This window comes from Vombatus ursinus, unplaced genomic scaffold, assembly GCF_900497805.2.
Source record: "Vombatus ursinus unplaced genomic scaffold, bare-nosed wombat genome assembly UNPS02014179.1, whole genome shotgun sequence".
NCBI classification, from domain to species: domain Eukaryota; kingdom Metazoa; phylum Chordata; class Mammalia; order Diprotodontia; family Vombatidae; genus Vombatus; species Vombatus ursinus.
The window spans coordinates 913874-936339 of record NW_020953957.1 but is presented as its reverse complement, the minus strand read 5'-3'; the positions used below and the strand labels follow the sequence as shown (position 1 = coordinate 936339).

At 39.4% G+C, this 22466-nt stretch overlaps 1 protein-coding gene across 4 annotated transcripts in view; it reads right to left on the bottom strand.

Annotated features, from left to right (window-relative positions):
* PTPN22 (protein tyrosine phosphatase, non-receptor type 22) overlaps positions 1 to 22466 on the bottom strand; it is a 69112-nt gene that overhangs the window by 26052 nt on the left and 20594 nt on the right. For 3 of the 4 annotated variants that reach the window (XM_027860390.1, XM_027860393.1, XM_027860392.1), the window contains 11 exons: positions 20056 to 20132; positions 19840 to 19935; positions 19621 to 19659; positions 15966 to 16037; positions 15794 to 15853; positions 14947 to 15089; positions 14005 to 14071; positions 12342 to 12419; positions 9156 to 9248; positions 1543 to 1619; positions 623 to 1443 (listed from right to left, as the gene is read on the bottom strand). In XM_027860390.1, the coding sequence (XP_027716191.1) occupies positions 623 to 1443; positions 1543 to 1619; positions 9156 to 9248; positions 12342 to 12419; positions 14005 to 14071; positions 14947 to 15089; positions 15794 to 15853; positions 15966 to 16037; positions 19621 to 19659; positions 19840 to 19935; positions 20056 to 20132 (1623 nt within the window). The remainder of the gene's footprint in view (positions 1 to 622; positions 1444 to 1542; positions 1620 to 9155; positions 9249 to 12341; positions 12420 to 14004; positions 14072 to 14946; positions 15090 to 15793; positions 15854 to 15965; positions 16038 to 19620; positions 19660 to 19839; positions 19936 to 20055; positions 20133 to 22466) is intronic. The other variant, XM_027860391.1, reaches the window with a different exon arrangement.

Sequence of the window (22466 nt, the reverse complement as noted above, 5' to 3'; positions counted from 1 at the left end):
TGTGTGTGTGTGTGTGTGTGTGTGTGTGTGTGTGTGTGTGTGTGTGTAGGTGGCATAGTGGATAGAGCACTGGGCCTGGAGTCAGGAATACCTGAGCTCAAATTCAGCCTCAGATACTTACTAGCTGTGTGACAAGTCCCTTAACCTCTGTTTTCCTCAGTTTCTTCATCTATAAAACAGAGATTATAACAACTGCCTAACAGGGTTACTGTGAGGATCAAGTGAGACAAGATTTGTAAAAATGCTTATTATGGTGCCTGGCAATAATAAGCACTATATATAAATGTTAGCTATTATTATTATTTTAATGTTATTTCTTTGGCATTGTCAGTGTAGTTAACAGTAAAATACTTGTTGAGGTCATAAAGCTTTACAGCTAGAAGGGAACTTAAGGGTCATTGAGTCCAACACCCTTATTTTACAGACAAGGACACTCGGGCCCAGTGAAGTTAAGTGACTTGCCCTAGGGTTACCCAGTTACTGTCTGAAGCAGGATTCAAACTCAGGTCTTTCTGACTCTAAGTCTGATGATGGCTGCTTTGTTTTTTAAATAGGAAACCACATCTACTGAAAATGCGTTTAATCTTAGGATTACTAAATACATCCTTTATTAGTAACTTACCCGCTGATGTCCTTCTATTGAGAGTTGGGTGAAAATGATTGGATGGAAGACTGGATGCTAAAGGATTAAATGGACTACCATCAGAAATTGGAGTTGTAATGGCTGTAGATGATGAAAAGACAGTTCCGTCTGGCTTCTCCAAGAAATCAATACCCATTGGAAGATCAACATTACTTGGAGGCAGTTGTGAAAAATAAGGATCTTCTGCTAAGGAAGTATAAGGATGTACCCTGTATGCACTGGAAACATGAGCCTTTGGATGGGAAACATTATACATTTGGGATTTTGTGCCACTTAGTAAATGATTCAGTTCCACTGAAGAAATACACTTTGACTTGTGAGCCTGTAAGTCAATAGAAGAGTAGGAATGGCCTTGCCAGTCATCCGAACAAGGAAATGCAGCATTGATTTCACACTCCTTCAATTGTCTCTGTGGTGGCAACTCAAAGGGAATGGATTTGGTTCGTGTTAATGGTACCTTTGTATTGGACTGTCTGCCGTTGGCATTTGCAGGTCCCAAATTGGGATGTGTCCCAGACAAAACAGAGTTCAGATCCAAACTTCCATGCTTTTGAAGTGGTTCCCCAACCAGCGGATATAACTTTGTCTCCCATTTCATAAGCCTATCTGCATTTTTCTCACCACTACAGTTTAACTCCAAAACTTTAACAGAAAAGTCTGGCTTAACTGAATGTGAACTGAGTCCTTGACTTCCATGTAGCTCAGGGACACCACAATCTAATGATGAAGCTCGTACTGTTTCTTCTTGGGTCACTTGTTTGTTCTGCTGGCATTTAATTACTGAGTCTTCTTCAGCAGGACTACAACAAATAGTAACAAGTGAGACCACAAAGCATCCTCATGACTGACAAGCACATATTCTCCTGTCCCTCCATATGTGGATTATTTATAACACTTACCAATCTGGTGGAATACAAGAAAAAGGATCATCTTCTAGAACTGGAGGAGGCTTAAGTGCTGCATGGTTTGCTTGAATCTTTGGAAGAAAAGGAGGAAGACAGTGGGTGAAGAAATGTCTTGGACATTTAAGAAGATATATTGGGGAGGACTACCAAAGAAAATCTTATGCAGTAATGGACTTGTTCATAGATCTACTTTCTCCACTGCTTTTCAGAAGGCAAGCAGCAATTCTTTAGGAAAGCTAAAGATTTCCTAATGATTTATAAAAAGATTAGTCTCAAAAATTTTGAGGTTTAAGGGTTTATTTAGTCCAGTCTTGTGAGGAACAGTGTGTGTGTATGTGTGTGTACACACATATATATTCATTTATATTTATGTTATTTCTGTTTTTATGGGTCCTTGCTGGCTTTCCCATTAGAATGTAAGTTCTTTGCAAATAGGGGTTTTCTTTTTACTTGTTTGTCATGTGTGTAGCACAGTGTCTGTCACATAGTAAATGCTTAATAAATACTTGTTGATTGATTGATGGAAAAGGACTTATTAAACACTTACTATGTGCCAGGTACTTTGCCTATTACTAGGGATACAAACACAAAAGTAAATATATAAATAAGACTATATATCACAGACAGATTGCCAATCTACATTGATAAGAGGAATTTTCTACCCTGAGTTTCCCCCAAACTAGTAAAATCACAGGTCCTGACCCCCCAAAATTTTTTAAAGATTTGTAAATATTAGTAAAACAGAGTAGAACCCTCTTGCTAGCTCCACATCTTCCTTATCTTCTTCCTGTACTTTAAACATAGGTGCCTCCAAGCTGTGCTCTCAGCCCTCTTCCCTTCCCTCACCACCTCTCCCTTGGCAATCTCATTAAGTCTCACCACTTCAATTGTGACCTTTCTGCAGATGACTTACAAATTGCAAAGATGGCTCACCTGCCATTGCCTACCACAGTCTCTTCACAGACCTTCAGCTATCTGTTGGATATCTCTGCTTCGGTTAACCACTGGCACTTAAAACTCATTATGTCCAAAAGTGAACTCCCCATTCTTCCTCTAATAGCTTCTCTAATTTCTCTATTCATATTAGTGGCAACAGCATTATTCTTGGCACCCAAACTCATAACCTTAAAATTATCGTTGATTTTTCTCTGTTCTTCACCAAACGCATCCAGTCAGTTGCCTGTTATTAGCAATTCTACTTTCCTGTTACTATTCACATTCATCCCCTCCTTCTACTGCCACTGCTACCACTCTAATTGAGGCCATCATCTTTTCTTGTCTAGAGTACTGTGATAGCTTCCCAAATAGTTTTCCTGTTTCCAGTCTATCCACTCTTCATTCTAGCATCATATTGCTGCCCGAGTAATTGTCTGATGTTTTTCTCCTACTGTGTCATTTTTCTTCTCAAAAAACTTGAGTGATTCTACATTGACTACCTACTCTTGCTCCTGGCATTCAAGGACCTCCAAGGCTTCTCCCAGCTTACTTGTCCAACTTTTCCTCAGACTATTTTTCTTTGTGTGGTCTACATTCCATACAAACTAGGTAACTTTACAGACCAAATTCTCATTCTGCCGTCTCTTGTCATGGTACTTTTGTTCATGTATTCTCCCATGCTTAGAACAGACTCTTATCTCCATCTATTAAAGCCCATCCCTTCTTTCAGGGTTCAAATCAGACCTAGTTACTACCTTTTTAATAAAGCCTTTTCTAACTCCTTATACCAGGAATGGGGAACCTGCGACCTCGAGGCCACATGAGGCCCTCTAGATCCTCAAGTGTGGCCCTTTGACTGAATCCAAACTTCACAGAACAAATCCTTTTATTTGAGGACCTGGAGGACCACATGTGGCCTCGAGGCCACAGGTTCCCCACCCCTGCCTTATACCTTCCCCCCAGCTGAAAGTAATTTCTCATTCCTCAGATTTCTCATAGTACTTTGACTGATCTTCTCATATGCATGTATCTTACTCCCCCTTGTATTAGTTATTTGTGTATCTACTTTTCCTTCAATTAGATTATAAGATACTTGAAAGCAGGGTCTATGATATATCTATCTTTATATCTCCAGCATTTGACACATACTTATAGGTACTTAATAAATTTATGTTGAATAGAAAATTTGACTTTCAAATATAAGACTCAAGTGGAACATGAAGAGGTAAGCAGGAAAGAGAAATCATAAGGGACTTATTAAGGTTGAACTGTTTACGTTCCTGCATGGAAAGATGATATTTGTAACTCATGAGACCTTTGTCAGTATTAGGGTAGTTGGAAAGAAAAAATTATTTGTATGTATATAGATAGATAGATAGATAGATAGATAGAGGGCACAGAGTGAGTTGAAGATGAAGGGATCATATCTGGAGAATAAAATTAAGGGGTGAGAGAGCAATATACTAGAAGGAGAAAGAGAAAGGTGGAACAGGGTAAACCATCTCACAAAAAAACAAAACAAAAGAAAAGGCTCTTACAGTGGAGGGGAAATGGGGAAGGTGAGAGGGAATGAGTGAATCTTATTCTCATAGGATTTGACTTAAGGAGGGAATAACATACATACTCAGTTGGGTATGGAAATCTGTCTTACCCTACAGGAAAATAGGGGGAGAGGGGGACAAGAGAGCAGGGGATTGATAGAGAGAGGGCAGATTGGGAAAGGGGGTAATCAGAAGTAAATACTTCTGAGGAGGGACAGGGTCAAAAGAAAGAATAGAATAAATGGGGGGGCGGGATAGGATTAAGGGAAATAGAGTTAGTTTTTCACAGCATGTCTACTATGGAAGTGTTTTGCATGACTGCACATGTATAACCTATATTGAGTTGTTTGCCTTTTCAATGAGGGTGGGTGGGGAGGGAGGAAGGGAGAAAATTTGGAACCCAAAGTTTTAAAAACACATGTTTAAAAAAAATGTTTTCACATGCAACTGGGAAATAAGAAATACAGGAAATGGGGTACAAAAATCTATCCTGCCCTACAGGAAAATAGAAGGGGAAGGGGTTAAGAGAAGGGGGGAGAGATAGAAGGGAAGGCAGACTTGGGGAAGGGGTATTCAGTATGCATGCTATCTTGGGGTGGGGGGAGGGGCGAAATGGGGTGGAAATTTGGAACTCAAAATCTTGTGGAACTAAATGTTGAAAACTAAAAATAAATAAATAAATAAATTTATGTTGACTAGTTGAACTGAATTATAATATGGGGTATGATTATATTGTTTGGGATGACTAAGATCCACTTCATGTCCCCAAAGCATGATCACTGTATCAAATAAAACTCTGATACTATACATTTAGACTATAAAGTAGATGCTAGTATTGTTTCTCAATAACATTTAAATATTTGATTCTTTGGTGCTTCTAATCAATCAATCAATCCACAAGTATTTTTTAAGTGCTAACTCTGTGCCAAAAACTATACTAGGCCCTGGATATACAAGCACGAATAATGAAACAATCTATTTCAAAGGATCTGCCGTTATAATGGGAGTACAACAAGTATATATATATATATATATATATATATAAAAATATATATATACACACACATATATATACATATATATATATACACACACACACAGCATAAGTATTAAGTGAATCTATAAAAAGTAGTTAACTTATAAGGTAGTTAGGGAGAAAGGGTACTAGTGTGATGTGGTACCATTTCCTTTTGTCCTGTCATTCTAATTACCTCACTGTCCTCAGAGCTGACACTTTCCTTGCATCTTTGTTAATAATGCTCCTCTGTCTCCCCAACTTCTCCCTTCATATCCCATCTCTTTCAGGTAGCCTTTCCTGCCTACTACAGCATACACAGACATCTACCTTTTCTGATTTCTGTAGTATTTTATACTGTACAACACCATGCCACTTGAATTATTTGCTAGACATATCATGTGTGCTGATCTTGTTTTCCCAACCACACTGTAAGCTCCTGAGAGCAGAAACTATATTGTACTCTTTGGACTGTAAATAAACATGAAATTGTTAATTATTACTATTGTTTTTAATTCTTAATAAAAAGTATTTCTTAATGAACTCTTAATTAAAGAAACTCTTAATTAAAAAGAAAAGGCTATGTAATTATAGGTATTCTAAGGATAGAATCATACCTTTTTAAAAGTTTGGTACACCATCTAGCACTGAGTGAATAATAATAATAAATGGAGTAGTCAGGGTAGTATGATGGAGTACAGTAGAAAGAACAATGGATCTCAGTACTTAGCACAGTGCCTGGTGAATAGTAAATACTTAATAAATGCTTGTTGACTGACGAGTCAAGACCTCTGTTTGAATTCTGGCTCTGCTATTTACTGTGACTTTGGGACAGTCTGTTGGGTAATCAATCAATCAATCAATCAACAAACATTAAGTACATATAATGTGCCAGGCATTGGGCTAAGCCCAGGGAATTCAAACAAAGTAAAAAACATACCGTTGCTCTCAAGGACCTCATTCTAATGGGGGAGAAAAAAATGCAAATAACTACATACTAACTAAAAGTAGACTCATTCTCTGTCGTTATAGAAGACATGACTAAGACAAACTATTGAAAGTTACAGCAAGATCAAATTGGCAAAGATGATAAAAAATGGAACAATTCAATGCTGAAGTTGTGGAAATACACACATAATTAAAACAGTATTGAGGGCAGCTAGGTGGTGCAATAGATACAGCTCCAGCTTTGGAGTCAGGAGTACCCGAGTTCAAATCTGGCCTCAGACACTTGATGCTTCCTAGCTTTGTGACCCTGGGCAAGTCACTTAACCCCAACTGCCTCAATAAAAAAGCAAAAAAACAAAAAAAACACCAAACCACTACTGGTGGACTATGAATTGGTCCAACCATTCTGTAAAACAGTTTGGAATTATGTAGGAAACAGCACTATCCAGTTGGGCATATAACCCCAAGAAAGTCAATGGCAGAAAGACAGATTATACTTTATATGACAAAATATTCATGGCAGTATTACTTGTGATAATTAAAAAAAAAACCCAAAACTGGAAATGGTAATGTGGCACAGTAGAGAGAACGCTGGACCTGGAGTCAGGAAGACCCGATTCCAAATCTTGTCTCAGATACTTACTAGACATGTGACCTGGGTAAATCACTTAACCTCTGCCTCCCTCAATTTCCTCTTATATAAAATAGGAATTAAAATAATAGCACCTACCTCTCAAGGTAGTTATGAGAATAATATGAGATAATGTTTATAAAGTACTTTGCAAACTTTAAAGCCATATATAAATGCTAGTTTATTATTATTGTTGTTAATACTATAACACAAAGCTGAGAGGGATAGCTAACATATTGCATGACAAAGTCAGTATCCAAAAATACCTTTTGTGGTGAGAAAGTTGGACTATGAATGTCAATAGAAATGTAAAGTCTTACACTTGCATTAAAAAAATAAAATAAAATTCACAAGTACAGGCTCGAGGAGACATGGTTAGCAGTTTGAAAAAAATCTGCGCGTATTTTGTGAACTACAAATTCAACGTAAGTTAGCAGAGCCATAAGGCAGCAAAAAAAAAAGCTAATGAAAACTTGGGCTTCATTGAGAAAACCATAATTTCCAAGAATAAGGAAGTGATGGTTCCTCTGGAGTCTACCTTAGTCATATCATATGTGGAGTATTCTGTTCCATTCTGGGCAACAAAGTTTAAGGAAGATACGGATAAAAGATGAAGGAGAGCCTTGAGTACATGTAATATGAAGGTCAGTTGAAAGACCTAGGAGTATATTTAGGTTTCCCCAAGTATCAGAAGGACTATTATATGGGAGTCAAGTCAACAAATACTTACTAAGCACTTAATACATGTCAGGCACTGTGCTAAGTGCTAGGGCTACAAAGAAAACCAAAAGATAATCTTTACTCTCAAGACCCTCCTAGTCTGATCGGGAGACAAAATGCACATAATTATGTACTAATGAGATATATACAGGATAAACTGGAGATAATCTCAGAAGGAAGGAACTAAGATGGAGGAGTACTAGGAAAGGCATCTTGCAGAAGGGAGGATTTTAACCGAGACTTGAAGGAAGACAGAAGGCAGAAGTGAGGAAGGAGAGCATTCCAGGCATGAGAGACAGACAATAAAAATGCAAGAAGTGGGAGAAGTATCTTGTGGGAGGAACAGCAAGGATACCAATGTCACTGGATCAGAGAGTACATAGAAGTGAAGTGTAGGAAGACAAGAAATTTTAGGAGGGATCTAAGTTGTGAAAGGCTTTAAAAGAGGGTTTTGTATGTGATCTTGGAGGCAATAGGGGACCACTGTTGTTTACTGAGTAGGGGGATGACATGGTAGGCCTGTGCTTGAGGAAGATCCGCTGAGTGGAAGATGGACAGGAGTGGGGAGAGACTTGAGGCAGGGAGACCAAGCAGAAGGCTTCATTCTGTTTGGCCTCAGACGACAAAACTGGGTACAATGGTGGCGTTGTAAGAAGGGAAGTTTAGGCTTAATTTCAGGGGGAAAAGAAACCTTTCTAACAATTTGAGCTGTCCAAGAGGAGAGTGGGCTGCCTTGAGAGATGGTGAGTTCCCTCTCATTGTAATTCTTCAAACAAAGACTGGATGACCACGTGTTAGGTATATGATAGTGGAAATGTTTGGTATGTGTTAGACTTGATGGTTACTCCAGTCTCTTCCAGCCCTCAGAACAAAACCTGTGATTCTGTAGAGGAACCTACATTTTTAATGAAAGGAAACCATCCTCTTGAAAAGAGCATGCTTCAAAACGTAATGTGAGTTTAAATACAAAAAGAATCAATCTGATTTCCTAGTGAAAACAACTTCATTTAAATTTTGATTGGTTAAGGAAGTGGTATTGCATTGATTATCCTGTAATATTTAAAAAGAAACATGATAAATCACAATTAAATTTTAATACAGATGTTACATCTCTTGGCCTTAATGTCCTAATCTGTAAAACAAGAGCGTTGGACAAGATAACCACTAAGATTCCTTACAACCTTAGACTGATGATTCTGTAAGAAGTGTTATGTCTGTCCATCTGAGCAAGCTATGGGGATGTGACCAATTTAGCATCCCAAGGTCCTTAGTTTTCTTACTCTCTGTTCTTACCCTTGCTTAGGCCCATCAGAATGGTTTTTGTGATTTATATGCTTTAGCTAAAAATTAATTTAAAAAAAACTTTGCAAACACTAACCAGGCATTTGCTGGTATTTGATAATAAGGCACGGGCAGTAGCTACAAAACCAGTTGCTTCTATGCTTTGACTAATTCTGACCTCTCACTTGCACCCTACTATTCAGGTATCTGAAGCACAAGATAATAATTCATTCTAGTTGCACCCCAAGTCATGCTTGTTATCACTTGTGTTTAGCTAAAAATCATATGTAATACTTAATTAATAGCAAAAATAATATTTTTCTGGATTAAAAACCTCTCTCCATGGACTACTTCATTGAGTGACAATAATACCACTTTTCTACTCACAGGAAACTCATAGAACAGTCCCATGCACCTCTGGTACTCAATAGTAATGACAGCGGCAGGTGATACATTAAGCCCTGTATATATTTTGAGATCCTTGGACAGAAGACAACTCTGAGCATCAAAGGAAGTAAAAATATCTGAATACTACCTCTGGACCAGCGGTGTTCCGGTTATCTGTGAGAATTTCCACCTGTCTCTTAAACAGCTCTAGCACAGCGTTGTAGACCATCTCATACTGCTCCTAAAGAACAACACAAACCAAGCATCAAAAGCCACGGAATTGTAGGGCTGGGTTAGAGGCTACGTGGCCTAGTGGAACCTGTGACCTGCCGTTAGGAAACCTGCCTTTGAATCCTGCCTGGGACATTTATTAGCTGTGTGATCGTGGCCACATCATTTAACCTCTCCACGACTTAGTTTTTCCGATCTGTAAGATGATGATATTAATGTTGCTAGTATCCACCGTACAGCCTTGTGGTAGAGCTCAAAGAGGATGCATGTGAAATGTTTTACAAACTTTAGAATGCTATAGACATGTCACTTATATTAGAAAAAAGTGAAGATAGAGGTAGAAAATGGGAGAAGTTTCAGTGGGCCAGATCCCATTAGAGAAAATTCTGAGGAACTGCCTCACTTTTTGTAAATGAGAGTAACAATTTTGGAAAACTGGTGTGGTGGAAAGCACACTGAATTTTGTTGTCAGAAGTCAGGGAGGCTGCTTCCTGGCTCAGCTATTTCTTTGAGCGTAAGTGAATTATTCAACCTCTCTGAATTTTCTCATCTATAAAATAAAAGGAAGGGGTTGGATGAAATGATTTCTAAAATGTCTTCCATTTCCAGACCCTATAATTCTGTTTGCATATTTAATGCTTTGTAGTTTTCAGAGCACTTTTATGTAATTATCTCATTTGATCCTTACAACAACCCTATGTGGTCAAAAAGTCAACAAGCACTTATTAAGCACCTACTATGTGCCAGGCTAAATGCTAAGTGCTGAGTCAGTGAGAAAGTCTGTAAAATTATACCTGATTTACAGGTAAGGAAAGAGGCTCAGAAAGGCTAAATACTTTTTCAAAATGACATAATCAGAAGCAGAGCAGACTATATACCACATTCTGAGTCCTAGACCAGTGTTCTTTCTACTATACTGTGTTACTGAAATGTCTCACATAATGTTTAAAAAAAATTGCCTGCTGACTGGAGTTTCTAGATCTTAGATAAAGTTACAGATTTTCATTGTAAGGGGATTTAACTTCTATTACCTCTCATAATGCTGATGGATTCCTGTTTCTGCTATCCCAATTTTTCTTCAAGAAAAAGTTCTAGATGCAGCAAACTGGTGTTTTAGAAGTATGCATTGCATTGGAGTTCAGATCCTCTTTTCATTTGAATGATATTGTTTAGCGATTTTCCCTTACTCTGAATTCAAATAGTCTTAATCAAATTAAGTACAAATTTTCCACAAGCAAGCTACTTGTAGCGGTTGAGTATATCTGTAGTATCTCAGGGATTGGCATCTTGTTCATTTTCAGCCAAAAATCTCTGTAACTTTTGTTAAGGGGGAAGGAAAAGGAAGCAGGAAGTTTAAGCATCGATTATGCTTTATTTTCTGGGTGGAAGAAATGAAAAAAAATGAGTCTTAATTGAGCGCTCTTTGATAATGCCACAATATGGGGGTGAATTCCAAAATGTTTCAGGCATCTTGTAGTTGACTAAATGAGGAAAACATTCAGAGTAGCTCTCATTTGGGGATATTTCTTTTAAAAAGTGCTTCTATACAACATTCCTAGGTTGTATACATTATGAGATCTCATTCCATTTGCATGGACTAACCCTCCCTTTAAGTCTAACAGTGGAACTAAATCCATGTCTACATTTGATTAAAAAAAAAAGTTCCTACTTCACAGGAAGGAGAAAGAAAACACCCAAAATCAACATGAGAAAAGTTTGGGTTTCTTTTCCCCCCACAGCCTCTTAATGGAAAAAGGCAAACTTCTCTTGGTGTGGGGCAAATTGATTGGTTTATTTTACAACAATTATTTCTTCTTCTTTGACCTGACTCATCTTAACAAATTGTTTATAATTTCTAAGTTAAAATATTTGTTTTGTCACTATCAAAACAGAGGAACAAAACTGTCAAGTTTTCTCTTTGGCTCACTATTTTACTGCCTTATTGTGGCATGATGGTGACCCTGAATTCTTGAACTTTAAGTTAGCAGAGCCACAAGCTATGGCAGATCCTACCAAACTGGAAAGTCTTTAAAGAAAGACCCTGCCAAAGACCACGTGTCTGTGGTGTGAGGCACACCTAAGTAACAAAGTGGTGGCCACCAAGGAATTCATGTTTTTCCAAAGAAGCTCATAAAATGTATAGGGGTCATAAGCCACATTGGTGGCGGGTGTGACTGCATTGATGAATGCACAAATCTTTCAAAGTATTAAAGTCTGTCAAGCTCAAGACAACTGGAAATTACATTCTACTAGAAACATCATTAATCTTAGATATGAGTAAGATAGTACTAATCATTTTCTTTCCAAGCCTACATACAATTCCCACTTTAAGCTCTTATACATCACACCAAAGTGGACCTGTCTGCTTAAATCATAAAGGCCAGATGTACTGATTTGCACCTACTTGCCAGGACATTTGAGCCTAGTGTCCATCTGGGAGATAGAGATCTCTTTAGGAGCCCTAAGAAAAATAACTCTTTCAGTCACCTATGAAAGGGAAGTCCAAGGTCTTTGATGGCCTATTCTCTTAATAGTCAATCTATTGCTATGACTTCCAATTCCTAATACAGTGCCTTGCACATAGTAGGTGCTTAATAAATGCTTGTTGATTATATGATTCTTGATGAGTCTATTACAGGGGTGAAGAACCTTCAACCCCAAGGCCACATGTGGCCTTCTAGGTCCTTGGGTGCTGCCTTTTGACTGAGTTCAAGTTTTACAGAACAAATCCTTTAATTAAGGGGATTTGTTCTGAGAAGTTTGGATTCAGTCAAAAGGCTGCATTTGAGGACCTAGAGGGCCATATGTTGCCTCAAGGCCGAAAGTTCCCCACCCCTGGTCTATTATCATTACACCAGTGCTTATGTAGCATATGGTCGCACATAGTAGATTCTTCATAAATGTTTATTGAATGACATCTCATTTGCAATGACCCCTCTACCAGTTTCTACTAGTTGTCACTCACAAAAAGTGACTTAAGCAACAACTATTATGACAATTTAAGAAAAAGCTCTTTAGGGTGGTGGTCTTAACCTTTAACATAGGAAGAAGGAAGGAAGACTCAGACATATGTCCTGGTCTGTTTGCAATAAATTATTCATACCTGAGTTTGCACTAAGGAAGGTCTCTGTGTCCGCATGTCCTGAATTAAACTAAAAATACTGAAGTTCACAGGAATTATCTGCCAAATGAAAGGAATAAAATCTTATTGCTTTCGACCCAAACATCATTAATAAATTGTTCCCTTGTCCTCTCTTTTCTTTCCATTTCACCTCTCAACATCTGTGCTAAATTAAGGCAAAAAACAAGTGACTGCTGTCATTGCTGATATGTCTTCCTACATGAAGGGAAGGGAAGGGGAGGGAAGAGGAAGAGGAGGAAGGAGAAGGAGAGAACAAAGGAAAAGAAAAACAAAGAGATTGGTGCTTTTGAACGCTTAATGTCTTACCCTGGAGTACATCTACAAAACTCCTGTAAAGTGATTTTACATGTTTTGTTTTGTTTTTTTTTTTAACAGTTTTTAATTCCCTGTTTTTGGGGGAAGAGACTGAATTACTGAAACCAAAAACATGATTAGAGAAAATGTGTAGCGGAGAAGCATGGGAATTCATATGACATGCAGTAGAATGTATAATTTTATAGGACAGAAGTTATCTTACCAAGTTTTTACTTCTAATGTGTTTAGTTTAGTTTTGTTTTTTGGGAAGCCGTAATGATCTAAGTGTCTGGATCCACATAATGTAGCATTTCCCAAATTATCTTTCAGGCAGCTAAGTGATATGGTGGATAGAGTGAAAGGCCTGGAGTCAGGAAGACTCATTTTCATGAGTTCAAATCTGGCCTTAGATATTTACTAGCTGTGTTACCCTGGGCAAGTCATTGAATTAACCCTATTTGCCTCAGTTTCTCATCTATAAAATGTGCTGGAAAAGGAAATGGTAAACCTCTCCAGAACTTTTACCAAGAAAACTTCAAATGGGGTCATGAACAGTTGGAAACAACTGAAAATTATCTTGCATGCAACCCTGGCGTGGCTTATCATGTGAACAGGTAGGTACTCTATGAGAAAATTTAAATCAAACAGTAAAATCACAGATTTTACTCGAAGGAACCTTAGAGATTGTATAGAATAACTCCCACCCCACCTTGTTTACATATAAGGAAATGGTAACCCAGACATGTTAAACTCAATGACATGATAAGCAAGTAACAGAGACAGAATTTGAACTCAGGTTCTCAAACTCTAAAAACCAATGGTCTTCTTGCAACATCAATCCTCTTCTAAAATCCACTCTAACATACTTAGTAATATAGTATGTATGCATCAAAAACATGCATACCAGTTTTTCATTGCAAAAGTAAATTTAATTCCTTTAGTATTGCTCTGAAATTCCCCCCACCTCTTTATGCCAGAAACAGTCCACAACCCCCATACCCTGTAGCCTAGTATTTATAGGTTCCATCAATATATTTCAAGTCGAGAAATGTTCTGTAACAAAATTTATTTGGGGAACATTGGTATAATAACAAAACATTTTATAACCTATAGTAGTTCTGGTCAAGGATCAGTGTAGAACAGGAGCAGCTGGGAAAACAGCTTGGGTAATTGTGTGTAAAACTGACTTACTGGAACACAGGAAGAAAAACTGAAAATAAATTTGGGAAAGCCTGAATTGAGGAACAGGTGTTTGTCAGAATGAAGCAATTTCTGAGTATCCCTGCTCCTGGGCAGGGCAAATAGGAAGTGCCTGCTGAGAGATACTCACCCCATCTTTAAGCAGTTTCCAGGTATAATCAACAGCACAAAGAACACCAGTCCTCCCACAGCCAGCACTGAAATGAAAGATCATAGTACTGGGGAGAGTGGCAGAATTACTGAAAACCTGTCATCTGCAAGACATTTGGGAAATTTCATAAGCAATGTGACCAGGCAAGTTCATGGAGGCGATGAAGCTTGCCATCCATATAAATACTTCCCAGAGCACATTCACCAGCTGCCAAATGCTTTCCTCCTAGACCAGCTGAGCTTCCTCACCTAACCTGGATTATCTGTCCTAGCAATCCCCTCTCTCACTAAGTGGTTTATCAGAAAAATAACATCTCAAGATTCTAGTTACTTTTTGAACCAGTATGTTCTTGCCCTGCACCATACACTAAAATCCTAATCTGATGTTTCATCATGGTGTGAAGGTGACCCTGGGTTCTTAAAGATTTTGCCAACAGAACATAGGCTCTGGCAAGGCCCTGCCAACCTGGAAAAGCTTCAACTATGGGCCTGGAAACAGACCACATGCCTTTTATTACAAGGACAAGCCTAGCTAAATGCAGGGAGGCTCACCACCAGAAGGTTGACCACCAGGGGGTGAATTTTTTGGGCCAGAGTAAGGCATGTACACCAGCAACTAAGGTGCAGGGGTTGGGGAGATGGAGAGTAGGAGGGTGTAAGTGGGGTTGTTATTTGTGTCAGTGGAGGAAGTAACTACCTCTCTGAAATCACAGATATTTTGAAAATACCAAAGTTGGAAAAATACTGACCCCTTCATTGACTCATATTTCTAAGCTCCATTACTCACCAACCAACTGGGAGATACAGGGCTTAGACTGCTCTGAATGCTAGGAAAAACTAGTGATGCTTCAATTATAGAAGAAGCTGTGGCCTATGGTTTATTCTGAAAGCAATCCTCATCCCCTCCCAGGCAGCACCATACCTGCAGTGAATACAAATAGGAACACTGTCATCCACTTGGTAACATCGCATCTCCCAAATGAGCTCAAGGATGGGATCTATAGATGAGGGTACATCGTGATCTGGCCAGTTCTTGTAATGAAACTGATAGATGGTTCGAGTTTCCTATGGGAGAATGGCCAGAATAAAATAGGAGAGGGAGTTCCAAGTTGGAAACTGGGAGGTGCTTCTCCCATGAAAAGCCAACAGCTCCCACAAAACTCCTATCTACAAGATCGGTTCCCTTTGCCATCGATGCATTTTCTTCTGAGTGTAACAACCCACTCACAAGTCATCTAGGTAGATTATACCAATTATTTGTCATGATCTATTTCCCTGATATAAACTGTTTGGGCTAGGTCCATTCCCACAGAGGAAAGAAGTGGGAATATGTTAACAGAAGTTGCCCAAATGACTGACTGATAAGTCTATCAGTAAAACCACAGATACCAAAGGAATTCTACCAATTCCTAATTTGCCCTTATCAAACTTACTCAGAATGAGTGAATCTAAGGGACCTGGACTTTGTCCTACTAAATACTGAATATTAAATCATTAGCCAGAACCACCACCAGCCACTCAGAACTAGCGTTAAGTTCTGGGTAGAGTTGATTTCCTGGGTTTTGATGTGTGTGGCTTCAGTTCTCAGGACCAGAATCAGACCAAGGCCCAGAGATGAGATCCAGCAAACCTATGTCCATTCCTAGAGCCTTTTTACATGTTATTATTAATAAACTCACAGTTAGGTCATTTTAATATTTCTTGAAATCCCCTAACCAGTTTGGCATCATCACTATTAAGTAAGTGAAAGGAAGATGCTTCAGACTTACACTGTTCAGTTTGGCTTTTAGCGTCCTGATAACAAAATCTGATTTCTTGTTTTCAGATTCCTAAAGAAGATACATTAGGGGAGATCAGTAAGATCTATAGACAAGTTGTTCTGTATAGTAATGTGGAACACCAGGATCTTTGTCCAGTAATGGGGAGATCTGATATACTCACACAGGAGATGGAGAAGGGGCCACACTGTAGAACAGTCTCTCCTGGCTCAGTCCAGTAGCGCTCACACTTTTTCTGTGGCACAAAACAAGATGTCATGATTTCCTCTCCTTTCAACTTCTTCTGGGTAGCCCAAGCTATTTCCTATCTTTTGTCTTATAACTTCTAATATACTTGGGCATTAACCCCAGTCTCATCCTGGCTACTCAAGGGTATTATATTCCAAAACGATTAGATTCAGAGCCAGGACAATGAATGGCCTAAAGTTCATATAAATAGGTATCACTAGGGATATTTAGCCTGCACGAGAGTTCCTGAAGACAGGAAAGCTGTTTTCAAGTATTTGAAAGCATTTGAAAAGCTTTTCCCCTAGAAGTGGGATCAGCTTTGCCTCTGAGGGCCAAACTAGGAGCAATGGATGAAAGATGGAAAGAGGAAAATTTGGGTTTAACTCAAGGAAAAATTCCTGACAAAACCAGCCAAAAGTGGAATGGATTGTTTTGGGAAGTAGCATTTTCCATATGACTAGAGAGGTCTTCAAACAAAAGCTATAATCACTTTTCAGTTATGATATATAGAAGTTTTTTGCTCAGTGAGCAAAACAGAATTGCAGTAGCTCAAAAGAAACATGTGAAGCAAAAATTTAGACGTTTCTTCCGCAAATGTTCGTGTGGATTATCTGTGCCCGACATGTGGTAGAACCTTCTGAGCTTGTATTGACTTGATCAGCCACAGTCGGACACACTGTACGTTGACCCATAGTGATGTCCTTTTGGTCCACTTCGAGAAGCAAAGACAACAGTGAACATTTTTCAGGTGTGACATACAGAGGATTCTTATTCAGGTGTGGGTTATACTAGCTAGCCCCTGAGATCCTGTGATTCCATTAAATGAGTGTCTGATATGTGCCTGGGACTGTGCTAGAATCTGCCAGAGATACAAGAGAAGTGGGAAACACTGCTTCTTTGCTCAATTTTACAGTCTGGTTAGGGAGAGATTTTAAAGGACTCCTGAGTCCCCAGTGTAGGATATTCCAACATTTATTCATTCAATAAACACTTGTTAAGTACCTGCTCTATGCCAGGAAGGATTCAGTATGGATTCAAAGGCCAAAAAACAAAATTAATAATAATCACTGCCCTCAGTTTCCCCCTGTTGGGGGAAAACAACATATACACAGAAAATTAAATGCAAAGTAGATACATATTTGTTTCTGGGGGAAGAGTTCTAACAACTGGGAGAACCAGACTAGGCTTGCTTTAGAAGGCGGCACCTGAGTTGAGTCTTGAAGAAAGCTAGTGAGTTGATAAGATGAAGGTGAGGAGGGAATGCTTTCCAGTCATGGGAAATGGCCAATGGAAAATGTTGCTATGAGAATTTTTGTTTTTTTATTTTATTTTGTTTCTAAGGGGAAGGAGGGCAGGGAGTTAGGTTACTAAGCTGGTTGAAACCTGTCCCATGGGATATGAAACTATACATTAGGCCTCATATATTCCTCAGATAAGCCAAAAAGGGAGTTGAGGTTTCCTAAAATAATTTGACTTGCCTTATTTGAGGAAAAATCCTAAATGGCATCAACTCCTTGGTTATCTTGATGACGTGTAAATCCTTTCTCCCCTCTCAATTAGTGTAATCATTGGGACTTCTTTAAAATGGAGTTTTATAAATGTAGGATTTTACAGACTCAGTATTTAAACCTATAACTTAGTCCATTTACTAATTTGTTCTAACTTAGTTTTTTCCACCTTAATTGAAGGAAGCATGCGATAATTAATGTTTGACTAGACCTGTGTGACCTTTATGACTTGAGACCATAAAGGTTGTTATATATTAAAATGTTATTTCTCTGACACAATTTTGTCTATGAAAAGCCTCATTAGAATCCTAATCTTAGTTCAGGGTTATTCTTCTGAATCCTGCCCCTGTGCTTAACCATAATAAAACCTAGGTTTTTACCGCTGTAATTGCTGTGTGGTGGTAGATTCGTTTTGGCAGCAGTAACCTACTACACAAACTCAGGAGATTATTTCTCCTGGAACCAAAGGCACAGAGGTTGTGTACAGGGAGCAGTAAGAAGGCCGGTTCGGCTAGCATGTAGAACTTGGAAAGACGAGCGGGTGCCGGATTGTGAAGTGCTCTAAATGCCAAATAGAGAGAGAAAAGAGGAAGCTGCTAGGGCTTCCTTAGCAGGGAAATGACACGCGTAGACCTGTTCTTTAAGAATGTCAACTTGACAGCTGAAGAGACCAGAGACTAGAAGGCTAACCAGGAGGCTGTTGTGATAGAGGCTGATTGGGCCTGAACTATCATGGTGGCTGTGTGAGAGAAGAGAAGGGGATAGGTGGATATATATCATAGAAGTAGAACCAACCAGCCTTGGCCATAGACTGAATATGTAGAGTGAGGGTGAGTGAGGAATTGAGGATGACTCCAGGGTTGTGAACCTGAGACACTCAAAGGATGGTGATGTCCTCAGCAGACCTAGGAAGAGAGGCGGGTTTGGGGAGACGATGATTTGTGTCTTGGATACGACGTCTAAGACGCCTACAGGACATTTTATTGGAGATCCCTAATAAGCAGTTGGTAATGCAGCAAGGAAATTCAAGGAAGAGATGAGCTGGCTATTAAAATCTGCATCAAGATGGTCATTAAAGCTGAGGGAAGCTGATGGGATCACTGAGAGAGACGGTAGAGAGAGAAGAGGACCCAGGACATTAATGATGATCCGGCAAAGGGGACTGAGATCTCCTTTGAGAGAGGAACAGCCAAAGAGGTAGGAGCCACAGAAGAATATCAGCATAAAAACCCAGGTGGGGAGAGACTGTTTAGTAGGAAGTTCAGAAGGTCACGTCCTGAAGAGAGATCAAGAAAGATAAGGATTGAGAAAGGTAATTAGGTTTGGAAATTAAAAAACCACTAGTAAACTTGAAGAGACTGACTTCAGATGATTGATGAGAGAAAACCAGATAGCAGGACATCTAGAAATAAGTGAGAGATGAGAAAATGAAGAGAGCATGTAGACAGATTTGTTTTTCTTGGAGTTTGGCTATGAAAGGGAGGAGAACTAGAGGATTTTAAAAAAAATTTATTTATTTGTTTTCAGTTTTTAACATTCACTTCCATAAGCTTTTGAGTTTTAAATTTTCTCCCCCTCCCTCCCTCTCCCCTCCCCAAGAGGGCATGCAATCTGATATAGGCTCTACATGTACATTCATATTAAACATATTTTCGCGTTAGTCATGTTGTAAAGAAGAGTTAGAACCAACAGAAGGAACCACGGGTGGTGTTTGACTTGTTCTACTTGGCCTCAGAAGGACAGTGGTAGAAGTCACAGAGAGGCAGATTTAATGAACACGTTCCTAACAATCAAGTGAAATGGGCTGCCCCAGAAGGTGGGGAGTCCCCCTTCATTGTAGGTCTTCGAGTAGAAAGGAACTCTGAAATTCTCTGGCTTAATTTGTAGCACATGAAGGGATCTCTTATAATTCCTAAATTGAGCACTAAGCTAAAGGATGAACATGCTCACTAAATACAATGCATGGTATCAAACATTTAACTTCCCTAAGATGCCCACTGTGGTTTCACCTTCAGTTTTTCTCTCTTCCCTCCAGGTCCTCCCCCTCTAAGTAAAAAGTCTTTCCCAGGCCAGGATACTCACCTTTCCCATTTCAAACTCCATGCATGCCATAACAATGATCTATGAGGATGAAAGATAGAGAGACATGAATGCCTGTCCAGTTAAATTCTGCATTTAGCATGCAAAGCCTTGGGGCCAAAAAGTATTAACTGACAACCTAACTGACAGGTTGTCACAGTTACTCCTAACTCTACTTCAAACCGTAAGAAGGAAACCAGAGGAAGATGCGTTAGAACCTACCAGAACACTGTATTCCCATATCATCCTCCAGAAGTCCAGAAGAGTGGTAGCCAGAGGCCCCTGGGTGGCGATGTATGCCCTGGGGCCATATACACCCTAAAGTGAGACCCAGATTGTAGAGTATAAATATACCATTAGCTCCCAAGAGTCCTATCTGGCACCCTCCCCTCCCTTTGCTGCTACTCATAAAATACAGAATGTTGTCTTTTATGGTACCTTGATGAAGTTGGCATTGATATAGTGGGAATCCTCATCAGAAGTTACCAGGGACAGCTTTACCCTGCTATGATCAACTACAAGAGAAAGAAGGTACAGTGAAATGAAAGAGGGTTAGAGCCAGGGGTCTTTGGATATGTCTGTCCCTTGCACAGTGCTTTCAACCTTTCTCTTTGGTCTGGACCTGTGATTTCATACACTCAGGGAACTCCTGGAGAGGAAACACCTTCTATTTCTGCAGATTGGCAGTTGGTCTGTATTGTATAGATTTTAGAGAGTTGAGGTAGTGATGCCCAGCGTTCTTTGTCAAACAGCTAGTATGTGTCAGAGATAGGATTTGAACCTGTGTCATCCTGATTCCTAGACAGGCCTTCAGTGCACTGTAACATAGTCATCACCTATATTACAGATTCATTAGGTGCTTTAAGTATCAGCCTCCTGGGAGAGTATAATTCTAGTTTTAAGTTACTGCTGCTTGTTTAAGTTTTTGTCATTTGGGCACTTGAGTCTTTTGTGATGAGCGTTTCTTTTACTCGGGAAAAAATGCCTAATTAACCTGTACATTGAGTACCTTTCTACTTCTTCTTTTTGAGGACACAATAATTGCTGACCTTAACGTGGTGCTTGAAGATTTGCCAGATCCTCTAATAATAATAATAATAATTAGCATTTAGAGAGTACCTACTATGTGCCAAGTACTACACTAATTGCTTTAAAAATATTATCTCGTTTGAGCCTCCCAATAACCTTGGGAGTTAGGTGTTCTTGGTATCCTTACTTCACAGTTGAGAAAATACAATTAAGTGACTTGCCCAAGATCACACAACTAGTAAGTATCTGAGGCTAGATTTGAGCTTAGGTCTTCCTGACTCCAGTCCCAATGCTGTATCCACTGGGCCACACTAGAAACCACCACACTAGAAATGAACCCAAACTAAATTTTGAGAGCTCCAGGGTAGATGTGGGGGGAAAGGCAGCTAACGTGAGAAAAATGTCCTTGACACCTCTTTTTAGAGGCCAGGCTCCTCTAGGACTGAGCCTTGTCTACAGAAGTGGGTCCAGAGCTAGGGGCTTAGTGGAAGAGGGAGAGCATGCATCCTAGACCTCCTTGGGCCAGGAATTGGTCTTTGTGTTTTTATACCTGAAATGCATTTCCTTGTCACCCCCACCTCTTAGAATTCCTTGTTTGCTTCAAGGCTTAGCTCTAGCACCCCCCTCGACATGAAGCCTTCCTCAGCCCCCCAACTTGCTAGTATAACTCTGGTATTCATTTTGTGTATAAGGTATGCATTATATATATGCTATGTGAGGACTGGCTAAGGACAGCTAAGACCCAAGCTGATGGGAGCAACCCATGTTTGACCACTGATTGACTCACCTATGTACCAGGAACTTCCTATGTACCAAATATTGACTTCAGTCAATTTCATTGAGGCGACTCTCCTGATTTTAATCATCTTAGCAAACTTCGTGTAGTTCAGGTATGCAAGGTTAGCAAACTTTCCTAATCACAATGCCCTTATGGTCAAAAAAAGGGGGTCAGGCCAGACTACCTACTGATTCACTGCCCCTAAGGTCCTTGTTCTACCTATTTCCTGGAAATCTGCCAAGTAGCAACAATCAGCCATAGGGGCAGACACCCAGAGATTTGGACTCTATGCCTGAGCCTCTGTCATGTGCCTATAGGGCTGTTGGGCAGGGGAGACACCCTTGCATAGGCACCCGTACATAGTGAACTGTCTGACTCATGATCCTCTGAGTGCTTATGTTTCTTCTAGATACCTTACCCACAATCTCAGGGCTGTGTATGCTTATATATGTTCAACCTGTCTCTCCCCTTGAAAAGGAAGCTCCCTGAAGGCAGGGTTGGTTTCAGTTTTTGCATTTTTATCATCATGTCTGGCAGTTAAGTACTTAATAAAAGCTTTTTGAGCTTGGTCCCAAAAAAGGTAAGAAAACACCTCCCGCACCACGTTTGCCAGGGTTTAGGGAGAAGGGCACCATTGTTTTTCATCCATGTCTGACTCTTCATACCCCGTTTGAGGTGTTTTGGCAAAGATACTAGAGTGGTTTGCCATTTCCTTCTTCGACTCATTTTACAGATGAGAAACTGAGACAAACAGGGTTAAGTGACTTGCCCAGGGTCACACAACTAGTCGATGTCTGAGGCCAGATTTGAACTTAGGAAGATGCGTCTTCCTGACTCCAGACCTGGCACTCTATCCACTGCACCTCCAAACTGCCCATCGTATATGTTAGATTTTTTTTCTCTTTTTTATTTTAAAAAATTCTTTGTTATAAGGGATGGCCCTTTGAGAAAATGAGTTACAAAGAGAAATCTAGGCAATGTAAATATAAATCAACTAAAATCTATATGGAAAAATGCTTGTTGATTGACAAATATTTGTTGA